At 42.8% G+C, this 23,523-nt stretch overlaps 2 protein-coding genes across 7 annotated transcripts in view; one reads left to right on the top strand and one right to left on the bottom strand.

Annotated features, from left to right (window-relative positions):
* Positions 1-1,834: 1,834 nt before the first annotated feature.
* The window catches only part of LOC123122417 (uncharacterized), a 59,155-nt gene continuing 37,466 nt past the window's right edge, over positions 1,835-23,523 (top strand). The window contains exons 1-3 of one of the 5 annotated variants that reach the window (XM_044542611.1): positions 1,835-2,253; positions 7,261-7,298; positions 7,495-7,760. In XM_044542611.1, the coding sequence (XP_044398546.1) occupies positions 1,869-2,253; positions 7,261-7,298; positions 7,495-7,695 (624 nt within the window). In that variant the 5' untranslated portion in view covers positions 1,835-1,868 and the 3' untranslated portion in view covers positions 7,696-7,760. Of the gene's footprint in view, positions 2,254-7,260; positions 7,321-7,494; positions 7,761-23,523 lie in introns of those variants that run through there. The other 4 variants (XM_044542613.1, XM_044542614.1, XM_044542615.1 and 1 more) reach the window with 4 other exon arrangements.
* On the bottom strand, positions 2,776-6,407 carry LOC123122416 (probable leucine-rich repeat receptor-like protein kinase At1g35710). 2 transcript variants are annotated; one of them, XM_044542610.1, is made up of 3 exons: positions 6,306-6,407; positions 3,163-6,218; positions 2,776-3,059 (listed from the first exon to the last, which is right to left on the bottom strand). In XM_044542610.1, exons 2-3 carry the CDS (start codon positions 5,987-5,989, stop codon positions 2,776-2,778), a joined length of 3,111 nt encoding a protein of 1,036 aa, XP_044398545.1. In that variant the 5' UTR covers positions 5,990-6,218; positions 6,306-6,407. The 2 variants fall into 2 exon arrangements, with proteins under 2 accessions (XP_044398545.1, XP_044398543.1); XM_044542608.1 differs by lacking the exon at positions 6,306-6,407 and having other exon boundaries at positions 3,163-6,228.

Genomic DNA, 23,523 nt, shown 5'->3' with positions numbered 1-23,523 from the left:
CTCAAGATGTAATCTGGAAGAAACCGACCTGCACTTATTCTTTACTTGCACATTGCCCAAAGCAGCTTGGTTCTCTGAACCTTGATATAAAATAAAAACCGGATATTTTGTTCAGACCCTTGGCACAATTCCTGCTATTATTCAGGGTACGTATTCTCAATTCTAAACCACCTCAGGCTTCTTTGAGCAATATAATGAATTTCTTATAGTGTTTATCGAAGTCCAGGAATGATCGCCCTTTTGGCAGAAAAACGAACACTGCACATGGCATTATCATCTTCTTTTTTTGCGGGGTATGTCATTAGCATCTTGCACAGATGAAACAGGTCCGTCCATTAAACAAGGTGTGCGGCTAAATCAAGAATCTGAAAGTATTTCAAAGCAAGGTTCTACAATCAAATCAGATTTTTTTTTAATTACAGGATGCAGGGTAATACTGGGATGCCACTTGAGTTGGGGGAAAGAATACGAGCAACTCCACTCCAGATCCAAGCAGAATGGGCATAGGAGTACATATTCAGTTTGAAGGAGGAATCAGAATAAACATCCTCATCTCTGCAGCTGGTAGTTTTGCATCATCAGTTCATCACCATTGCAGGCAGAGCCATGGCCCTTCAAGTTGCTGCTGCAACTGCATCTCAGGTTACCAACATGCCAAATGTCGCCGAGTTGCTTGCCGTACGCCCTCCCTCCACGGTTGCACTTGGCAAGAGAGAAGCGTAGAGTATCTGATAGGGCAACAAGAGTTCAGACTAGTAGTGATATGTTTTTGACAAAGGGTGGATTTTATTTATTCAAAATGAAACATCAAGAGAATAGAAACACGATAAACACACACCCGGTTTCTGCATAACTAGAATGCACACAGTCAAAACCAACACACACAAACACGCAAGCGACTAACAAAGTCATATAAGACCAAAGCTGTACTTAAGCGGGAAAAAAACCCGGTAGCAATCAGATCTGCGATCGGCAAACTACAACATTGACCATATCCGCACCAACCATCTCATGACATCACACGGACGACGAGGTTCTTCTGCAGTGACGCCTTCAAGAAGGATGTGACGCTCAAGCGCCGCCGTCACCAGATCCAATCACCAAGGCTGGAATCTAGGTTTTCACCATGAATAATCAGACCGAGTATATCCGAGCAATGCCACAACAAGGTAACAATGTACACAAAACGTCGCCATTGCCAGGTATAACCAACTCAGGCATACTAGGCTTTCACCCTGGAGCTCAAGTCTAGACGCTCGAGGAGCACCACCATCGAAGTCACTCATGTATTGTCACCATCACTTTTTCACGATCCAGCAGCTACATGCGATGTACGACCGCCATAGCTGCACAACCATTTCTCTACCAACCACTAGATCGGGAGAGATGAACGCTTCCGATGACCTTTTGATGACTACATCCGTCATGGAGCCGTAGGGGGTCGCTTCACCACTCCCATCATGGAGTCATGCAGCCACCACTGCCCGGCCGACCAGATCTAGATCACCAAGCCGTCTAAATCTGAATCAGAACGACCACGCCAGTTCGAATAATGACGACACCAAGCTGCAGCTGCCCGACCAGGGTTAAAACTTTCAATGAAATTTCAGTGAAATTCTCGAAATTTCACATATTTCAGTGGGTGCGAAATATCTTTAACTCCAAAATTTCGATGCAGATTCAAACTAATTTCAAAATAAATTTAAATTTTGTTAAAATTCTGTAAAATTAAGTGGAACTTGAAATCGCCAAATCCGAAATAATTTCCGAAATATTCGAAATTTCGAAATTAGAGCTCCGAAATAATATGGTCTCCGAAATTAAAAACCTTGTGCCCGACTATCAGATAAGACCGCCGTGCCGTCCACATGGCCACGGGCATCACAGCCGGATTAGCAGACACCACAAACGCCAAAGCCTCGCAGCGGCTGCAAGCTCCGCCATGGCTCACCCGTACCCACATCGGGCCTGCCGCCACCATCTCGCCCCGCGTCGCCGCTAAGCCGAAGCAGCGCCCCCCGATCTGGCATCCTGTGCCCACGCTTGGGCAACCGTCGCCGCCAGCCGTACCGCACGTGCCGCCGGACGACGCGCGGTTCAGCACCTACCCGTCGTGGTTCCGCGTCCGCAAGCAGGCCGCCCCAAAGGCGAGACGAGCAGGTCCCGCTGCCACCGGCTCCGTCCGGCCGGGCTTCACCCGGAGGAGAGCGCCGGCGACGGCGAGGCGAAGGTCGGAGTGGAGGGGGCCGAGAGGTACGAGATTCCAGTTTATTCAAGGAGGATTAAGTGACTTCTCCACTGACCTCATCCTTGTCCACCATGCTATCCACTCATTTGCAGTCCATATTGAGGCACAGCAGGATGGTAGTAGTACTCTTTAAAATTAATTGGTTCACTCCGTGCTGATATTCATACATACCGAGTGCATCTTAGAATTTCCGACTCAATTTTAAAGAACCCACATAGTTGGCGGTGCTAAAGATAAAGGAAGGTCAGGGGCTAACAGAAGTTCAGAGAGAACATAAATGAGATAACTATCATCACTTCAAGCCTCCTTACAAAATATCATCATAAATCTGTATGATCACCGGAAGAACAATTATACAGTGTAATATTGTGACCCATTCACCCATATATTCTATTACGATGCCCAACAGATATAACACTATTTATTTGGTTTGTGATAGATGCTTGGACAGCTAAAGTAATCCACGTTTGTTCTGAACCGAACAAGAATAAAATGATACATCTGCAAGCATTTAACTAGTAATAACTTCAGATGGAAACATCTCGATAAACTTTCAGCATAGTTGGCCTTTCTTTGGGTGAAGGAGTTAGGCACTCAAATGCCACAGAGATGCACCGTCTCACTTCTTCCTCCCCAGCTTCGGGTTGTGGAAGTCGTTTGTCCAAAATTTCTTCCAGTAGAAACTGGTCCTCGAGTGAAGAATGAAAAGCCTGCAAATCTCCAGGGTGTTTGCCCATCAACACCTCAAGCACCACAATACCAAAGCTATATACATCACATTTCTCCGTGACTAGAGAAGTGTATGAACATTCTACATCCAACACAGTAGAATAGGATTAGTTAGGCGTATGCATCAGTGCATTCTATCGAACACAACTTACTAGAGAATACAGTATTGTACCGAATAAACATACCAGGTGCAATGTAGCCATAGGTCCCCGCTAGTGCGCTCCAATTCGATGAATCGGGTTTTAACATTCTTGCAATACCAAAATCCGAGACAAATGCTTTGTAGTCAACATCTAATAAGATGTTTCTGCTTGTGATGTCCCTATGAATTATGGGTGGGTGAACATCATGATGGAGGTAAGTGATGGCTTGAGCCACATCTCTTATTAGAGCTATCCTCCTTTCCCAGTGGAACTGGGATGCTAGTTCTTCATTGCTTAAGATAGAAGCTAGATTTCCTCTCTCTATGAATTGGCATACAAAGAACCTGTACCGTGGATGAGAACAATAGCCATACAACTTGACGATGCTGCGTTGACGAACTTTTGTTAACATTTCAATCTCATGCTGGAATCTTTCTTCATCATGTGCCTCTTCATCACCTGCATGGAGTTTCTTTACTGCAACCACTTGTTCATCTTGAAGTTGTGCTTTATAAACACGGCCATACGATCCCTCTCCAATGCAATGCTTCTCATCAAAATTGTCAGTTGCACCAATAATATCTTCAAATGCCATTCTACCATCAAAGCTCCATACAGAGAATACATCCTTTTTGCTCATAAAGTCGGTTTTTTTAGATCCTTTCTTGCGGCAAATCAGGAGGGCAATTACACTCGCTGCTATTGAGATAGTAGCGATAAACATAGGAAGACCGATTGATAGTATAAATTTCTGATGCTTTCGTCTATGATCCGCGGTAGGCAAATCACAAGGAGATAGGCCAATAAGATCTCCACAAAGACCTTTGTTGTGGAGAAACCAGTCACTTGATGCATTTTGGATCCCTTGTGGGATAGAGCCTTCTAGGAAGTTGTATGATACATCAAATATTGATAGGCTTTTCATGCTTGCAATGGAGACAGGGATGACACCACTGAATTGATTGTGCGAGAAGTTTACAAAGATCAGCATCTCCAGTTTGCTTAGTTCCGATGGTATTGGTCCACTGAGACTATTCATACTAAGATCAAGCATTCCTTGCAGGGAAGCTAAATGACCCAAACTACCAGGAAGAGTTCCACTAAGGTTGTTCTTATTCATCTGTAACGCCTGCAGTTTCAAACAGTTCCCAATCTCTTCTGGTATTTTACCACTCAACAGGTTGTTTGAGAAATCAAGAAGCTCCAGATTGCCAAGTTGGCCGATTTTCTTGGGGATCTGGCCAGATAGTTGATTGTTTCTTAAATCCATCCAATACATGCTAGTTAGCTTGCCAATTTCTGGTGGTATCTCACCGGTCAACCTATTGAAACCCAGATTTAGAATTGCAAGATTTTTTAGCTTCCCCATCTCAGAAGGTATACTACCTTCTATCATGTTGTTTGAAAAATCAATACTTGTCAAGTTTTGACACGAGCCCCATTTTGGCGAAAGCCGGCCTACAAACCTGTTTGAAAATAAACTAATGATATTGAGGTGTGGATATACCCCAAATGCTTCACTTATGTCTCCCTCGATCTGATTATTTTTTATTCCGAGGCTTGTTAGTGAACTGCAATCCCTCAAGCCTTTTGGGATAGGACCATCAATATTGTTTTTAGAAATTGAGAAAAATTGTAGCGTTTTACTTTGGCATAACTCTGGCAACTGTCCGATTAGCTGGTTGTCACCGAGTTCAAAGTCGACCAAATTGGTAAGGTTGGATAGTGATGAAGGCAAATGACCAGTGAGGTGGTTGGTGAATAGTCTCATTTCTTTCATTCTCGTCAGTTTTCCGATACTTTGAGGGATTGAGCCAGACAATTGGTTTATGGGGGATGAAAAAGATTCCAAATTTGCCAAATTTCCTAACTCGAACGGCAGTTCCCTGGAGAGGTTATTGCTATGTAGGTCAATTCGGCTAAGTGTTGACATGTTCCCAATACTTGACGGAATTGATCCAACTATGAAATTGACCGAGAGGTCGAGGGTTTCCAGATTCATGAGATTTCCGAACTCGTGAGGGATGGATCCAGTTATTTGGTTACGCGAAATAGCGAAATAGGTCAATGAAGTAAGATTTCCAGCAACACTAGAAGGAATTGAACCGGATAAATGGTTGTTTGACAAGTCCAACAAAATCAAGCTCGAGAGCGTCCCAAGCTCTACCGGGATTGGACCAGTGTGTTGGTTCCGATATGTCGTCAGGTATATGAGCAATGTGAGGTTTCCAAGGGAGGGCGGAATTATGCCATCCAGGTTGTTTTTTTGCATGTATAGTATTTGCAGGCTTTGGATTTGTCCTAACTCTTCAGGTATGGGTCCCGAGAGACGATTATCAGAAAGGCTAAGAGCGTTGAGATTTGTCAAGTTCCCAAGGGCGGAAGGTATTTGGCCAGAAAGGATATTCCAGCTCAAATCCATCTCCCTCATGTTCTGAAACTGTCCGAAGTGCCATGGGATATTGCCTGATAGCCTATTCCCATTTAGATAGAGAACAGCAATTACTGAAAGATTGCCCAAGGCAGGAGGAATTTGGCCAGTGAGATTGTTGCTGGAGAGGTCCATTTCTACAAGCCTCCCAAGATTGCAGATTGATGCAGGTATGTGCCCGACGAGCTGATCACCAGAGAAGTTGAGGGTGGAAAGCATGGAAAGAGAGCCGATGCCTGGAGGGATGGCACCGGAGAGATGGTAGTTGTCGCTGAGGTCGAGGTTGACGAGGTAAGGGAGTGACTGGAAACTCAGGGCGTCCAGCCGCCCTGCAATGCCGGCACCGCCGAGCGAGATTCCACTGATGACCTTCACCATGGTTCCTCGGCGTGACCGAGTGTCGCCGCAGGTGACGCCGGTCCAGTTGCACGGATACATGCCGTCCTCTCTCCAGGTTCCCAGCTGGTGCTTGACGGAGTACTTGACGGATGATCTCCAGTGGAGAAGCGCCGCGGCTTGAGCCCTCAGCGAAGTGCCTCGGGGCGTGGCGCGGCCCTGGGCTTGCCTGGGACTAAGGAGAAGCAGCAGCAGGAGCAGGGCAAACGAAGAGGACCAGGCGACCGGCCGGCGGCCCACGCGCCGCAGAGTTCGCCATGATCGACCTCACCTGCATATGGAAAATGATCGTGTAAAACAAGGATGCACACAAGCGGCAAGACGTGATTGTTGAAGGAGATAATAAAGAGTAGCGCACCCCTCTGCAGGTAGCTAGCAGCTGTCCGTCCGGAGAGCAGACGTACCTTGTGCTTGGTGTGTTTGCCAGGCCGGGTGGTGGTGTCCGTGTGTGAGCTCGAGCTGTGAGTGTGAGATGAGAGTTCGATGAAAGGTTCAGGGGTTTAAAAGCACATGTAAACCAGCCACACGCACCTGCACACGCGTTTCTCGTGTGCAGCGAATATATGCCTTGACTCCGACCAAGACACAGGTCTTCTGAGCCGGTGCGCGACGGCCTAACTCGACATGTTTTAGTGGTGATAAACATCACAAGGCACGTAAAGTGGTTGTGGCGGTTGTTCTCATCTGCAGCGGCGGATCCAGAAATTAAACTTTGTCGGCAGGGGCGAACATTTAAGGGTTTTTTTGTGCACAAATTCAAGTCTATATTCGACCAAAACTCATGGAATTCAATTACTAAAAACACGAAAATAGTCATGGCTTCTCTGAAGCCAGCCTCCAGTTGGCAAGGCCACGTATGGATCCACGTGATTTTTTTCGTTCGTTGTTGTTTCCTGCGGTTTTTTTTTCGTTTTTCTTCTGTGGTTTTTTGCTTCCGGTATTTCCCACTGTTTTGTCCGGTTCTCAGTGTTTTTGTTCCATTTTTTTCTGTTTTGGTTCCTTTTTTTCCTTTGTGAATTTTTTTTGTTTATTTTTCTTCTTTTTCTGAGTAGTCTATAAAAAGTTCATTTCATATTACAAAAATGTTCGTCATATACCAAGAAAAAGTTCACTGTATATTATGAAAAAAAATCACCTTGCATTATAAAAATGTTCATCGTGTATTACAAAAATATTCATCGTATATTAAGAATTGTTTTTTTGAAATTCTGACTGATACGCATTAGTATATGGTACAAGATTACAATATAGGAGTTTTCTACTGTCCTTTTTCCCCTTGTAGTAAGTGTTCATGCAGTTGTGCATTGCATCAGGTTTGCTGCAGGACTGGAGTTATACGACTTTTTCCTGGGTACTAACTTTTTCCCTTGCTAGTAAGTGTTCATGCAATTGTGCATTGAATAAGGAAAAAGGATCACATTAGATTGTTGAGCAATTATCGGACATTGCGTATTGTTTTCCCTATGAGACACCATTGATATATAATTCATGTTTAAAAGTTTCCTTCCAGTTGTTCGATCACATGTTACCTAATAATCGTGTCTCAGTTTGACCAGGGAATCTTGCAACCTTGGCTACCCATCGAGGACCTTGATGGAGTGGTTATGAACCAAACTATGAAGAGTCCATTCTCTAGGTGTTTCCAGTTATTTCCACCCAATGTTTGTTTTTATTTCAATTTTTTTCAAGCCAACCGTAAGGAATGCTTACATGTTAGTGCTAAATCTGTGTATGGTGGTGAACAATAAATTTATTCAATATTTCGAATGTAAAAACAAATCCAAATCAGATCTTCAATTTCATTTTCAATTCATATTATGTGTGTTTTTCTTTGAAGCTGCATATAGAACCCAGAAAGTCCCGCCGCAACGCGCGGGGCATCATCTAGTTACCTAAAGAAGCTGAGTTCAGGTACACGGGAGAGGACTGGCTGCAGATGTTGTTGCTATCCAAGACCCAGGTCATCCGTAACAAAATCATGCTGATTCTTTGGCAGTCATGGAACTTGAGAAACAATGCTATCCATAGTGATGCAAAAGAGACTGTAGCGGGATCGGTGCAGTATCTACTGTGCCTGTACTCTGAACCGATGTCTGATGCATATTCACCGAGCGGAGAGGGGAATAAAAATAAGATTTCGCTGTTCCCAAATGGCCCAGGACGGCCGATGATTCCAACACCTTCTCTTTGGTCTGCACCAATTTCGGGCACAGCGAAGTTAAATTTTGATGCCTCTTTCATCAGGGAAACGGGAGATGCTTGGGGGAGTGCAGTCGATAGGGATCATAAGGAGATTTTCTGTCAGTTGGTCGGTGGCTACCCGGATGCAGTTCAGTGGAAGAAGCGGGAGGAGCCGCTGCTCTGATGGGTGTGACAGATTTTGCGACTTTGTTCCATGGCCAGTTGATTCTGGACTCTGGAGACAGCCTGCGCGAGGCTTGGATGGGAGTTCTAGTCCAAGGAGACTTCCAAGACTGCATGGCATGATGTACTTAAGGACGTGAAAATGCAAGCTGGGGCGTTCAGGCACACGGATGTCAGCATGATCAAGAGGGGTTAACAACAAGTGGGCCTATGAGCTGGCAGCAGTTGCAAGAAGATCAGGCGACTCCAAACTGATTGCAGACGTTGCCAACGAGGTTAGACATATTATGAGAGATGAACTGTTCTCTACCTTGGTGTAATACTTCCATGGTTCTAAAAAAACAATTCCAAGTTCGGGAAAAAATCAATGTTTCTGATCTTTATTTTGAATGCTTTACCTTATAACTTTTGCTTACGCGCTTTACTATTTTGTAGAATTGCATGTGCAGCGTATTCTTAGGCAACCTCTAGCTAAGCTAACATTTTACCAAGATTAAAATTGATTCGAATTTCTAATTTGTAATTCTTTTAGTCTATTCACCCCCGCTGTTGACTCCAAACTATCCTAAATATTTTGCAGGTTGACGCACTAAAACAAACCCGCACGACAAACACTAATAATTGGGATTACCTCCATGAGAAAGGGCAACACTTATGAGAGCTTTTCACAAGGCAATTAACATCATCCCAAAGCAATTGATGACAATTAAGCCCCCTCTACTTCTTACTGTAAATATTCGATTTCCTTGAAAATCAGAAGAAGAAGCTAAGCCAAAAAATAATAATTAATACCCCACCTAATAGGATATTGTTATTCAATAGGTCCTCCTTGAAATGAATAGTTATTTCTGTTGAGGAACGTAGTAATTTCAAAAAAATTCCTACGCACACGCAAGATCATGGTGATGCATAGCAACGAGAGGGGAGAGTGTTGTCTACGTACCCTCGTAGACCGAAAGCGGAAGCGTTAGCACAACGCGGTTGATGTAGTCGTACGTCTTCACGATCCGACCGATCTAGTACCGAACGCATGGTACCTCCGAGTTCAGCACACGTTCAGCCCGATGACATCCCTCGAACTCCGATCTAGCCGAGTGTTGAGGGAGACTTTCGTCAGCACGACAGCGTGGTGACGATGATGATGTTTTACCGACGCAGGGCTTCGCCTAAGCACCGCTACAGTATTATCGAGGTTGACTATGGTGGAGGGGGGCACCGCGCACGGCTAAAAGATCAAACGATCAATTGTTGTGTCTCTAGGGTGCCCCCTGCCCCCGTATATAAAGGAGCAAGGGGGAGAGGTGCAGCCGGCCAGGAGGGGCGCGCCAGGAGGAGTCCTACTCCCATCGGGAGTAGGACTCCCTCCCTTTTCCTTGTTGGACTAGGAGTGGAGGGGGAAAGAGGAGGGAAAGAGGAAGGAAAGGGGGGGGGGCGCGCCCCCCTCTCCTTGTCCTATTAGGACTAGGGGGGAGGGGCGCGCGGCCCTGCCCTGGCCGCCTCTCCTCTCTTCCACTAAGGCCCACTATGGCCCATTAAGCCCCCGGGGGGTTCCGGTAACCTCCCGGTACTCCAAGAAAATTCCGATTTCACCCGGAACACTTCCGATATCCAAACATAGGCTTCCAATATATCAATCTTCATGTCTCGACCATTTCGAGACTCCTCGTCATGTCCGTGATCACATCCGGGACTCCGAACAACCTTCGGTACATCAAAACATATAAACTCATAATATAACTGTCATCGAAACTTTAAGCGTGCGGACCCTACGGGTTCGAGAACTATGTAGACATGACCGAGACACGTCTCCGGTCAATAAACAATAGCGGAACCTGGATGCTTATATTGGCTCCCACATATTCTACGAAGATCTTTATCGGTCAGACCGCATAACAACATACGTTGTTCCCTTTGTCATCGGTATGTTACTTGCCCGAGATTCGATCGTTGGTATCTCAATACCTAGTTCAATCTCGTTACCGGCAAGTCTCTTTACTCGTTCCGTAATACATCATCCCGCAACAAACTCATTAGTTGCAATGCTTGCAAGGCTTAAGTGATGTGCATTACCGAGAGGGCCTAGAGATACCTCTCCGACAATCGGAGTGACAAATCCTAATCTCGAAATACGCCAACCCAACAAGTACCTTCGGAGACACCTGTAGAGCACCTTTATAATCACCCAGTTACGTTGTGACGTTTGGTAGCACACAAAGTGTTCCTCCGGTAAACGGGAGTTGCATAATCTCATAGTCATAGGAACATGTATAAGTCATGAAGAAAGCAATAGCAACATACTAAACGATCGAGTGCTAAGCTAACGGAATGGGTCAAGTCAATCACATCATTCTCCTAATGATGTGATCCCGTTAATCAAATGACAACTCATGTCTATGGCTAGGAAACATAACCATCTTTGATCAACGAGCTAGTCAAGTAGAGGCATACTAGTGACACTCTGTTTGTCTATGTATTCACACATGTATTATGTTTCCGGTTAATACAATTCTAGCATGAATAATAAACATTTATCATGATATAAGGAAATAAATAATAACTTTATTATTGCCTCTAGGGCATATTTCCTTCAGTCTCCCACTTGCACTAGAGTCAATAATCTAGATTACACAGTAATGATTCTAACACCCATGGAGCCTTGGTGCTGATCATGTTTTGCTCGTGGAAGAGGCTTAGTCAACGGGTCTGCAACATTCAGATCCGTATGTATCTTGCAAATTTCTATGTCTCCCACCTGGACTAAATCCCGGATGGAATTGAAGCGTCTCTTGATGTGCTTGGTTCTCTTGTGAAATCTGGATTCCTTCACCAAGACAATTGCACCAGTATTGTCACAAAAGATTTTCATTGGACCCGATGCACTAGGTATGACCCCTAGATCGGATATGAACTCCTTCATCCAGACTCCTTCATTTGCTGCTTCCGAAGCAGCTATGTATTCCGCTTCACACGTAGATCCCTCCACGACGCTTTGTTTAGAACTTCACCAACTGACAGCTCCACCGTTCAATGTAAACACGTATCCGGTTTGCGATTTAGAATCGTCCGGATCAGTGTCAAAGCTTGCATCAACGTAACCATTTACGATGAGCTCTTTGTCACCTCCATAAACGAGAAACATATCCTTAGTCCTTTTCAGGTATTTCAGGATGTTCTTGACCGATGTCCAGTGATCCACTCCTGGATTACTTTGGTACCTCCCTGCTAGACTTATAGCAAGGCACACATCAGGTCTGGTACACAGCATTGCATACATGATAGAGCCTATGGCTGAAGCATAGGGAACATCTTTCATCTTCTCTCTATCTTCTGTAGTGGTCGGGCATTGAGTCTTACTCAACTTCACACCTTGTAACACAGGCAAGAACCCTTTCTTTGCTTGATCCATTTTGAACTTTCTTCAAAACTTTGTCAAGGTATGTGCTTTGTGAAAGTCCAATTAAGCGTCTTGATCTATCTCTATAGATCTTGATGCCCAATATATACGCAGCTTCACCGAGGTCTTTCATTGAAAAACTCTTATTCAAGTATCCCTTTATGCTATCCAGAAATTCTATATCATCTCCAATCAGCAATATGTCATCCACATATAATATCAGAAATGCTACAAAGCTCCCACTCACTTTCTTGTAAATACAGGCTTCTCCAAAAGTCTGTACAAAACCAAATGCTTTGATCACACTATCAAAGCGTTTATTCCAACTCCGAGAGGCTTGCACCAGTCCATAAATGGATCGCTGGAGCTTGCACACTTTGTTAGCTCCCTTTGGATCGACAAAATCTTCCGGTTGCATCATATACAACTCTTCTTCCAGAAATCCATTCAGGAATGCAGTTTTGACATCCATTTGCCAAATTTCATAATCATAAAATGCGGCAATTGCTAACATGATTCGGACAGACTTAAGCATTGCTACGGGTGAGAAGGTCTCATCGTAGTCAATCCCTTGAAGTTGTCGAAAAACTTTTTGCAACAAGTCGAGCTTTATAGACAGTAACATTACCGTCAGCGTGAGTCTTCTTCTTGAAGATCCATTTATTCTCAATTGCTTGCCGATCATCGGGCAAGTCAACCAAAGTCCACACCTTGTTCTCATACATGGATCCCATCTCAGATTTCATAGCTTCAAGCCATTTTGCGGAATCTGGGCTCACCATCGCTTCTTCATAGTTCGTAGGTTCGTCATGGTCTAGTAACATAACCTCCAGAACAGGATTACCGTACCACTCTGGTGCGGATCTTACTTTGGTTGACCTACGAGGTTCAGTAATAACTTGATCTGAAGTTCCATGATCATCATCATTAACTTCCTTACTAATTGGTATAGGCGTCGCAGAAACTGCGATGAACTACTTTCCAATAAGGGAGTAGGTACAATTACCTCATCAAGTTCTACTTTCCTCCCACTCACTTCTTTCGAGAGAAACTCCTTCTCTAGAAAAATTCCGAATTTAGCAACAAAAGTCTTGCCTTCGGATCTGTGATAAAAGGTGTACCCAACAGTCTCCTTTGGGTATCCTATGAAGACACATTTCTCCGATTTGGGTTCGAGCTTATCAGGTTGAAGCTTTTTCACATAAGCATCGCAGCCCCAAAATTTAAGAAACGACAACTTTGGTTTCTTGCCAAACCACAGTTCATAAGGCGTCGTCTCAACGGATTTTGATGGTGCCCTATTTAACGTGAATGCGGTCGTCTCTAAAGCATAACCCCAAAACGACAGCGGTAAATCAGTAAGAGACATCATAGATCGCACCATATCTAGTAAAGTACGATTACGACGTTCGGACACACCATTACGCTGTGGTGTTCCGGGTGGCGTGAGTTGCGAAACTATTCTGCATTGTTTCAAATGAAGACCAAACTCATAACTCAAATATTCTCCTCGACGATCAGATCGTAGAAACTTTATTTTCTTGTTACGATGATTTTCAACTTCACTCTGAAATTCTTTGAACTTTCAAATGTTTCAGACTTATGTTTCATTAAGTAGATATACGCATATCTGCTTAAATCATCTGTGAAGGTGAGAAAATAACGATATCCGCCACGAGCCTCAACATTCATCGGACCACATACATCTGTATGTATGATTTCCAACAAATCTGTTGCTCTCTCCATAGTTCCGGAGAACGGCGTTTTAGTCATCTTGCCCATGAGGCACGGTTCGCAAGTACCAAGTGATTCATAATCAAGTGGTTCCAAAAATCCATCAGTATGGAGTTTCTTCATGCGCTTTACACCGATATGACCTAAACGGCAGTGCCACAAATAAGTTGCACTATCATTATCAACTCTGCATCTTTTGGCTTCAATACTATGAATATGTGTATCACCACTATCGAGATTCAACAAAAATAGACCACTCTTCAAGTGCATGACCATAAAAGATATTACTCATATAAATAGAACAACCATTATTCTCTGATTTAAATGAATAACCGTCTCGCATCAAACAAAATCCAGATATAATGTTCATGCTTAACGCTGGCACCAAATAACAATTATTTAGGTCTAAAACTAATCCCGAAGGTAGATGTAGAGGTAGCGTGCCGACCACGATCACATCGACTTTGGAACCATTTCCCACGCGCATCGTCACCTCGTCCTTAGCCAATCTTCGCTTAATCCGTAGCCCCTGTTTCGAGTTGCAAATATTAGCAACAGAACCAGTATCAAATACCCAGGTGCTACTGCAAGCATTAGTAAGGTACACATCAATAACATGTATATCACATATACCTTTGTTCACCTTGCCATCCTTCTTATCCGCCAAATACTTGGGGCAGTTCCGCTTCCAGTGACCAGTCTGCTTGCAGTAGAAGCACTCAGTCTCAGGCTTAGGTCCAGACTTGGGTTTCTTCTCCTGAACAGCAACTTGCTTTCTGTTCTTCTTGAAGTTCCCCTTCTTCTTCCCTTTGCCCTTTTTCTTGAAACTGGTGGTCTTATTGACCATCAACACTTGATGCTCCTTTTTTATTTCTACCTCCACAGCCTTTAGCATTGCGAAGAGCTCGGCAATCGTCTTATCCATCCCTTGCATGTTATAGTTCATCACGAAGCTCTTGTAGCTTGGTGGCAGTGATTGGAGAATTCTGTCAATGACGCTATCATCCGGAAGATTAACTCCCAGTTGAATCAAGTGATTGCAGTACCCAGACATCTTGAGTATATGCTCACTGACAGAACTATTCTCCTCCATCTTGCAGCTGTAGAACTTATAGGAGACTTCATATCTCTCAATCCGGGCATTTTCTTGAAATATTAACTTCAACTCCTGGAACATCTCATATGCTCCATGACGTTCAAAACGTCGTTGAAGACCCGGTTCTAAGTCGTAAAGCATGGCACACTGAACTATCGAGTATTCATCAGCTTTGCTCTGCCAGACGTTCATAACATCTGGTGTTGCTCCTACAGCAGGTCTGGCACCCAGCGGTGCTTCCAGGACGTAATTCTTCTGTGCAGCAATGAGGATAATCCTCAAGTTACGGACCCAGTCCGTGTAATTGCTACCATCATCTTTCAACTTTGCTTTCTCAAGGAACGCATTAAAATTCAACGGAACAACAGCACATGCCATCTATCTACAATCAACATAGACAAGCAAGATACTATCAGGTACTAAGTTCATGATAAATTTAAGTTCAATTAATCATATTACTTAAAAACTCCCACTTAGATAGACATCCCTCTAATCCTCTAAGTGATCACGTGATCCATATCAACTAAACCATGTCCGATCATCACGTGAGATGGAGTAGTTTCAACGGTGAACATCACTATGTTGATCATATCCACTATATGATTCACGCTCGACCTTTCGGTCTCCGTGTTTCGAGGCCATATCTGTTATATGCTAGGCTCGTCAAGCTTAACCTGAGTATTCCGCGTGTGCAACTGTTTTGCACCCGTTGTATTTGAACGTAGAACCTATCACACCCGATCATCACGTGGTGTCTCAGCACGACGAACTTTCGCAACGGTGCATACTCAGGGAGAACACTTATACTTTGATAATTTAGTGAGGGATGATCTTATAATGCTACCGCCAATCAAAGCAAGATAAGATGCATAAAAGATAAACATCACATGCAATCAATATAAGTGATATGATATGGCCATCATCATCTTGTGCTTGTGATCTCCATCTCCGAAGCACCGTCATGATCACCATCGTCACCGGCGCGACACCTTGATCTCCATCGTAGCATCATTGTCGTCTCGCCAATCTTATGCTTCTACGACTATCGCTACCGCGTAGTGATAAAGTAAAGCATTACAGGGCGATTGCATTGCATATAATAAAGCGACAACCATATGGCTCCTGCCAGTTGCCGATAACTCAGTTACAAAACATGATCATCTCATACAATAAAATTTAGCATCATGTCTTGACCATATCACATCACAACATGCCCTGCAAAAACAAGTTAGACGTCCTCTACTTTGTTGTTGCAAGTTTTACGTGGCTGCTACTGGGCTTAGCAAGAACCGTTCTTACCTACGCATCAAAACCACAACGATAGTTTGTCAAGTTGGTGCTGTTTTAACCTTCGCAAGGACCTGGCGTAGCCACACTCAGTTCAACTAAAGTTGGAGAAACCGACACCCGCCAGCCACCTCTCTGCAAAGCACGTCGGAAGAACCAGTCTCGCGTAAGCGTACGCGTAATGTCGGTCCGGGCCGCTTCATCCAACAATACCGCTGAACCAAAGTATGACATGCTGGTAAGCAGTATGACTTATATCGCCCACAACTCACTTGTGTTCTACTCGTGCATATAACATCAACGCATAAATCCAGGCTCGGATACCACTATTGGGGAACGTAGTAATTTCAAAAAAATTCCTACGCACACGCAAGATCATGGTGATGCATAGCAACGAGAGGGGAGAGTGTTGTCTACGTACCCTCGTAGACCGAAAGCGGAAGCGTTAGCACAATGCGGTTGATGTAGTCGTACGTCTTGACGATCCGACCGATCAAATACCGAACGCACGGTACCTCCGAGTTCAGCACACGTTCAGCCCGATGACATCCCTCGAACTCCGATCCAACCGAGTGTTGAGGGAGAGTTTCGTCAGCACGACGGCGTGGTGACGATGATGATGTTCTACCGACGCAGGGCTTCGCCTAAGCACCGCTACAATATTATCGAGGTTGACTATGGTGGAGGGGGGCACCGCACACGGCTAAAAGATCAAACGATCAATTGTTGTGTCTCTAGGGTGCCCCTGCCCTTGTATATAAAGGAGCAAGGGGGAGAGGTGCGGCCGGCCAGGAGGGGCGCGCCAGGAGGAGTCCTACTCCCACCGGGAGTAGGACTCCCTCCCTTTTCCTTGTTGGACTAGGAGTGGAGGGGGAAAGAGGAGGGAGAGAGGAAGGAAAGGGGGGGCGCCGCCCCCCTCTCCTTGTCCTATTTGGACTAGGGGGAGGGGCGTGCGGCCCTGCCCTGGCCGCCTCTCCTCTCTTCCACTAAGGCCCACTATGGCCCATTAAGCCCCCAGGGGGTTCCGGTAACCTCCCGGTACTCCGGTAACATTCCGATTTCACCCGGAACACTTCCGATATCCAAACATAGGCTTCCAATATATCAATCTTCATGTCTCGACCATTTCGAGACTCCTCGTCATGTCCGTGATCACATCCGGGACTCCGAACAACCTTCGGTACATTAAAACATATAAACTCATAATATAACTGTCATCGAAACTTTAAGCGTGCGGACCCTACGGGTTCGAGAACTATGTAGACATGACCGAGACACGTCTCCGATCAATAACCAATAGCGGAACCTAGATGCTCATATTGGCTCCCACATATTCTACGAAGATCTTTATCGGTCAGACCGCATAACAACATACGTTGTTCCCTTTGTCATCGGTATGTTACTTGCCCGAGATTCGATCGTCGGTATCTCAATACCTAGTTCAATCTCGTTACCGGCAAGTCTCTTTACTCGTTCCGTAATACATCATCCCGCAACAAACTCATTAGTTGCAATGCTTGCAAGGCGTAAGTGATGTGCATTACCGAGAGGGCCCAGAGATACCTCTCCGACAATCAGAGTGACAAATCCTAATCTCGAAATACGCCAAGCCAACAAGTACCTTCGGAGACACCTGTAGAGCACCTTTATAATCACCCATTTACGTTGTGACGTTTGGTAGCACACAAAGTGTTCCTCCGGTAAACGGGAGTTGCATAATCTCATAGTCATAGGAACATGTATAAGTCATGAAGAAAGCAATAGCAACATACTAAACGATCGAGTGCTAAGCTAATGGAATGGGTCAAGTCAATCACATCATTCTCCTAATGATGTGATCCCGTTAATCAAATGACAACTCATGTCTATGGCTAGGAAAGATAACCACCTTTGATCAACGAGCTAGTCAAGTAGAGGCATACTAGTGACACTCTGTTTGTCTATGTATTCACACATGTATTATGTTTCCGGTTAATACAATTCTAGCATGAATAATAAACATTTATCATGATATAAGGAAATAAATAATAACTTTATTATTGCCTCTAGGGCATATTTCCTTCAATTTCATGATCACACAATTGACCTTTTGGAATCAATAAAATACAATAATTGCATAGCTGGAATGTTGTCATCGAGAACGAAAAAGAAGCAGCTAGTGCTTGTCGCGACTTATCACCAGCACTATTGGCAACAAATAAATGCCATCCTTATCATCTTGAGCGTTTCATATAACTCTTTAATATACACCTTGCACACTCTATATAATAGACCCGAGCGTCATTTGCTAAATATTTTATCATACATATGAGGAAAAAACTTGTGTGCTAATGGTGTTATATTGTTACAACATGCAAACATGTGTTCCAGGTGGTAGCTGGTGATGATAATTTTCAAGCCTAGCAAGTTGGAAAACCTATCGGCATCTAAGGTTTTTCTCTTCTTCCACATGCTTTCACGTTTTTGTTGTTGTTGTTGTGCTTTTTTTTGTGAGGGCTTCGATGTTGTTTATTATGAGTTGCAAGATAGTGTAATGTTTGGGTAGTGTTGTGGATGGAAACCACCTATTGGGTAAACCCAAACATAAATCGGTGGGTCATATTTGCCTCGTAGGAGATGACGGGGCTTATGTGAATTATACTTAACTATATTTGTGAGCAAGTCTATTTTTATATGTAGATCTAGACCCATCATGTGTGAGTGACAAAGATCCATGAAAATGGGTAATTTCAGGGATAAAGTATATTGATTTGTGTGCTATAAGTTCATGCAAATTGTATCTGTAGGTCTAGACTATCTCATGGATAAAGTATCTCCATTTCTATGTTCCATTCATACAAAATACATGTGGGAAAGACTAATTTATTATGAATGCTATTACGCATGCACACACAAATTTTGTGTGTGTGGAAAGGTATGTAGTCCATTTATGTGTTGAAGAAACAAGAAGTGTCTAAAACAACATTTAGCATTTGTATATAGTTTTATACCAATGAAAATGGACATTCTTTATACCACAAAGTTCAACTCCCTTGAATTCAACATGTGCCAAACAACTTATACCAGCTTAATTTGGGGTTTAGGTCAAGAAACCATGCAGACCCTCTCCTGGAATCTGGCTAAAATTTCAAAGGTTTCATGAGACCATGCAGAGCCCGGTGCCATCTTTTACATGTCCCAATAAGGTAAGTGTTGTTTTTTCTGAAATATAATTATTTATATACATTCTATTTGCATAAACTAGTAAGTTTCTGGGAAGATTTTCACATGCCCTTTTTTACCAAAGCGTGAGTGCCTTATGTTGATACCCATATTTGCCTTATGCTTCCCTGAAGGAACGAACGTTCACTAATGTAATTAATACACCGAAACAACACATGCAACATCATTTGGCAATGTTTAATGGCATGACCTTATCTAGAGGGCCTTAGCATTGACTATAAAACAACAGTTACTTAAGAAAAGGAAAAAGAGGAAGAAAACAAATAACATCACTGGATCTTTTTCGAGGATAAGGCAACATTTACTACTAGATATTAAGGAAAATAAAGTGGGGTGTAGATATACCAAGGAAGTACGTGATCTATATATCTCCTTGAATTCACCAGAAAGGAAGAAATCGTGATAAAGAGCCAATTTGTAGATGTAAAGATTTAGGTAAGAAAACTATGTACAGTTATGGACATCCTTTTATCATGCGACTATAGTATTGCCTTTGGTGTGTACACTAAGAAATTGACATGAAACTAATTCCTGAAATCAAGTGAAACTTCCACATTTCATTAGCATATTGTAAAGTGCTTAGTACAAACACCTCACGTCTTCTACCAAGCAACTGTCAATGTGACCTTTTGCTTTAATTAATATTTATTTTGTGCTAAAGAGATAAAGAATGAGAGAATAGCATGTTGGTCAAGCTCCCCTTGTAAATACACTTTATCACTCTTAAGGTTCTTCCGTAATAGAACAACAAGTCCTGACCTATTCAGTGATAACCGTGTAGTTGATATGGCTCAAGGAGATAATGAAGATAATTTAGTAACTAGGCACACCGCGAAATTCAATGCATATGTAAATATTGCAAACAATATTGATGATTGTACTTTCTGTTACTAAGTGTTTCAGTGTCTAAAATCTATGTGTTTCACAAATATTGTTTGATCAAGGAATCACTTTTTTCTAGCTTAGAATCAGGAGGCATGATATATATTTAAGTACATTTTAGTACAACTGTATCATATGTACTACTTGATCATCATTCCTGCATATGACTAACATTTGTTAGTAGCTGGCAAGGCTTCAGACCATGAATGAATAAGAACTAATGGAGTATGCTAAGGAAACCAAACATATGTTTAATAGTCAAATTGTAGCAACATTTAAGAAGGTAAGCCTTATGCAATTAGTTCCTTGAGACTTACTTCATTCCTAAAAAAGTTGCTTGTATATATATGTGGATCCAATCATTTTCTCATGTTTAAGCAATCCACTGTTGTTGCCGGGGGTGTCCTCGTAGTTTGCCACTCAGGACTGCCTGATATGGCTGGATGACTTTGTTTTCATTTTGACCCCCGACATAGGTGTGCTCCATATTCCCAAGCACATTAGTGGCATGCTACCATCTTGGTGAGGAACATAAGCATTTATGTGATATTGTATCAACATGCATGTATGGGTGCTGCAGATATAGTATGTTTTGTAAGACGGCATGCAATATTGGTCCGAAGCCCCCAAGCACCACGACGGTATGCTGGCCTAGCGAGTTGAGGGTCTTGGGAGGACGTAATTAGTGTTCTTCGATGTCACTGTCTGTGCATTGCCTCGAACATAAATGCTTCCATCGATCGGCCCCTACATCTATTCAATTATTGGTTTTTACTCAGATCGTTGGTTTATTTTCGGGTGTGGTTTGTCACTTGGTGTCATGGACGGAGAGTGGCAAGAAAGGTCGAGTGATTCCTACTTGGATTCATCTCTTCATAAACAACCGCGTTGGAATAGTATCTGGAGCAAAGTAATCATGCGAACATATAAAGCTAGTGGTCATGTTAGGAACTCACAACGTGAGGAGCTGCTCCAAAATGAGGTGGTAGTTGTGCATGCGTTGGTGGCTCTGCTGCTCAAGAAGAGCATGGGTTTGCGGTCCCAGCCGTTTAAAAAATTCTTCCACATGAATACATGCCAAACTAGTACAAAACCCAAATTATATATTTGAAAAATCAAACCCGCCTTTCGTCTTTTGACAAAACTGAGAACTCAGATTTTGCTCTGGGCTAACTTTTTACCTGACAATGAGACCAACTAAAGTTTAGACGCCTAACCAGTAGATAAAGACAATAAGTTCCCAAAAGGTTAATTTAGTGAAGAAATATGTATAATATAACTTACTACCATCGTGGCAAACATAGCAACATGGACTCGACAATTGGACACCTCTCTATTGCCATAAATATACAAGTTACATAGAATGAAATCCAAGGCCATACATGCATCATAGCCCCACATCATCAATATGCCGGAAAGGTGGCAGCATGAATTCCAAACACCTCTTTATTATCACCTACTCACACTTTTACATGAAATAAAACACATAAACGGCCACACGGATAATTTAGTCGAGCACTTGTCAGTACCTACTTGTAGAACCAGGATGGATAATAGACACTTCAGCACACACACTAGGAGGTCCTCCTGGGGGTTGCTATCGTTGTTCTTGTGGAACTTTAGCACGACACCCAATTGGACTTGGTGTGGTCCTATTCTTTTTCTTTTTTGGGTTGCGAAACAAATGATAAAATTGTACTAAAAACTGTTGCCTCGGTCAAATAATATTTGTGAAACACAGAGATTATAGAGATTGCGACACAACCCTAGTAACAGAAAGTGCAAAAAAATAATATTGATTGTGCCATTTACCCATGCATTTAATTCCTCGGTACGCCTTCTTACTTAATTATCTACATTATCACCTCGAACCATGTCAACTACAGGATGATCACTGAATAGGTGAGGGCTTGTTGTTCTGGTTCGCAAGAACCTTAAGAATGATAGTGTATTTATAGGGGAGCTTCACCACTAGGTTAGTATCTTATTCTTTATCTCTTTAGCACAAAATAAATATTAATTAGAGCAAAATGCCACATTGACCGTTGCTTGTGACAAGACATGAGGTGTTGCTACTGAACAGTTTACAGTATGCCAATGATATGTGGAAGTTTTTACTCGATTTCAGGAGGCAGATTCACATTGATATCTTAGTGTACAACCCATAGGTAATAGTACAGCTGTGTGATACATGGATGTCCACAACCCCACATAGACTTTTTGACCTAAATCTTTACATCAACAAGTTGGCTCTTTAGCACCATGCATCCTTTGTGGTAAATTCATAGGCATATCTCGCATTTTCTTGGCGTATGTACATTTTCCTACTCCCTTTTATTTTTCTTAATACTTAGAAAAGATCAGGTGGTGCAATTTGTTTCCTTCCCCCAAATTGCTTTTCTTAAGTAACTGATGTTTTATAGCCAAAGCTAAGGCTCTGTAGATAAGGTCATGACATTGAACATTGCCAAAGATCATGCAAAAGTATATAATGATGTTGCATGTTGTTTTGGTGTATTAATTATATTTGCAGAAGCTTTTCTACGAGGAAGGAACAGGTGAAATATGAGTAGCAGCATAAGGGACTCACGCTTTGGTAACGAAGAGCATGTGAATATATTGCTAGAAATATACTCGTGCATGATAATACAATGTATATAAGAAATATATTTCACACAAAAAATCCTAACTTTGTTGGGACATGTAAAGAAGATGGCACTGGGTTCTTTTCAATTTGCAAAGTATCTCTGGGAATCTTTTGAAATGTTAGCCAGATTCCAGGAAGAAGTGGTTTCTTGGCCTAAACCCAAATTAAGCAAACAAGTTTATTTTCTCAGATGTATGATCAATGTTTAGCAAATGAGGCTTGGGGTCTATTATATAGAGCACACAATGCGGATATTAAAGAGTTATATGTAACATTCAAGATGATAAGCATGGGGGTTATTTGTTGCCAATAGTTCGGGTGATACGTCACAACAAGCATTGGATGCTTCTTTTCCGGTCCAGATGACAACCACTACAAGAAATATGTCAACTTGTGACCCTCACTATTGGCCGCTGAAAGGTCATAGTTTTTCATTTGCAACCTTTTTTTGACCAAAAACAGAAGGTCAAAAGCTGGCGGTCGTAAACTGAAATTAACGACCTTCTGTAAAAGGTCGTTGGTTCTTCGACCAAAATTTTGGTCACTAGCAGCCTCCCCAGACCACGTAGGATCCAGCATGGCAAGCTGACGTGGATAAGAATCAGCCCGGTCTAGTTCAGTGTTTTACATGGGCCGAGCCCAACAATTCAGCCTATTTATTGTTTTTTCAGGTGAATTTTTGGCCGGCTACATGTGCCAAGCCCAACATTGCAGCCTTTTTATTTCCAAGGTTGTGATCCTTTTTTGGTTTCTTTTTTGGGCCGCATCTATTTCTCAATTGGGGCTCGGCCTTTTTACTGTCCATTTCCTTAGTTTTTAGGTTTTTTTCCTGTGAATATTTTTTGGAAAATGGCCTTTTTATATGCTAAATACTATTAGGTCCCACTTGTCAGGTTCTAATTAAAGACATCCAATGTTTCAATTTCCACACAATTATTTCAGTCACAACA

Source organism: Triticum aestivum, chromosome 5D (assembly GCF_018294505.1).
Source record: "Triticum aestivum cultivar Chinese Spring chromosome 5D, IWGSC CS RefSeq v2.1, whole genome shotgun sequence".
Taxonomy (NCBI): Eukaryota; Viridiplantae; Streptophyta; class Magnoliopsida; order Poales; family Poaceae; genus Triticum; species Triticum aestivum.
This window is presented reverse-complemented; position numbering and strand designations above follow the sequence as displayed.

Excerpts from the sequence above, each read along its gene's own strand:
- LOC123122416 (XM_044542610.1), bottom strand. The coding sequence starts at position 5,989 with ATGTATCCGTGCAACTGGACCGGCGTCACCTGCGGCGACACTCGGTCA. Across the intron at positions 3,060-3,162 it reads CTATGGCTACATTGCACCTG|AATGTTCATACACTTCTCTA; the intron begins GTATGTTTATTC and ends TGTTGGATGTAG.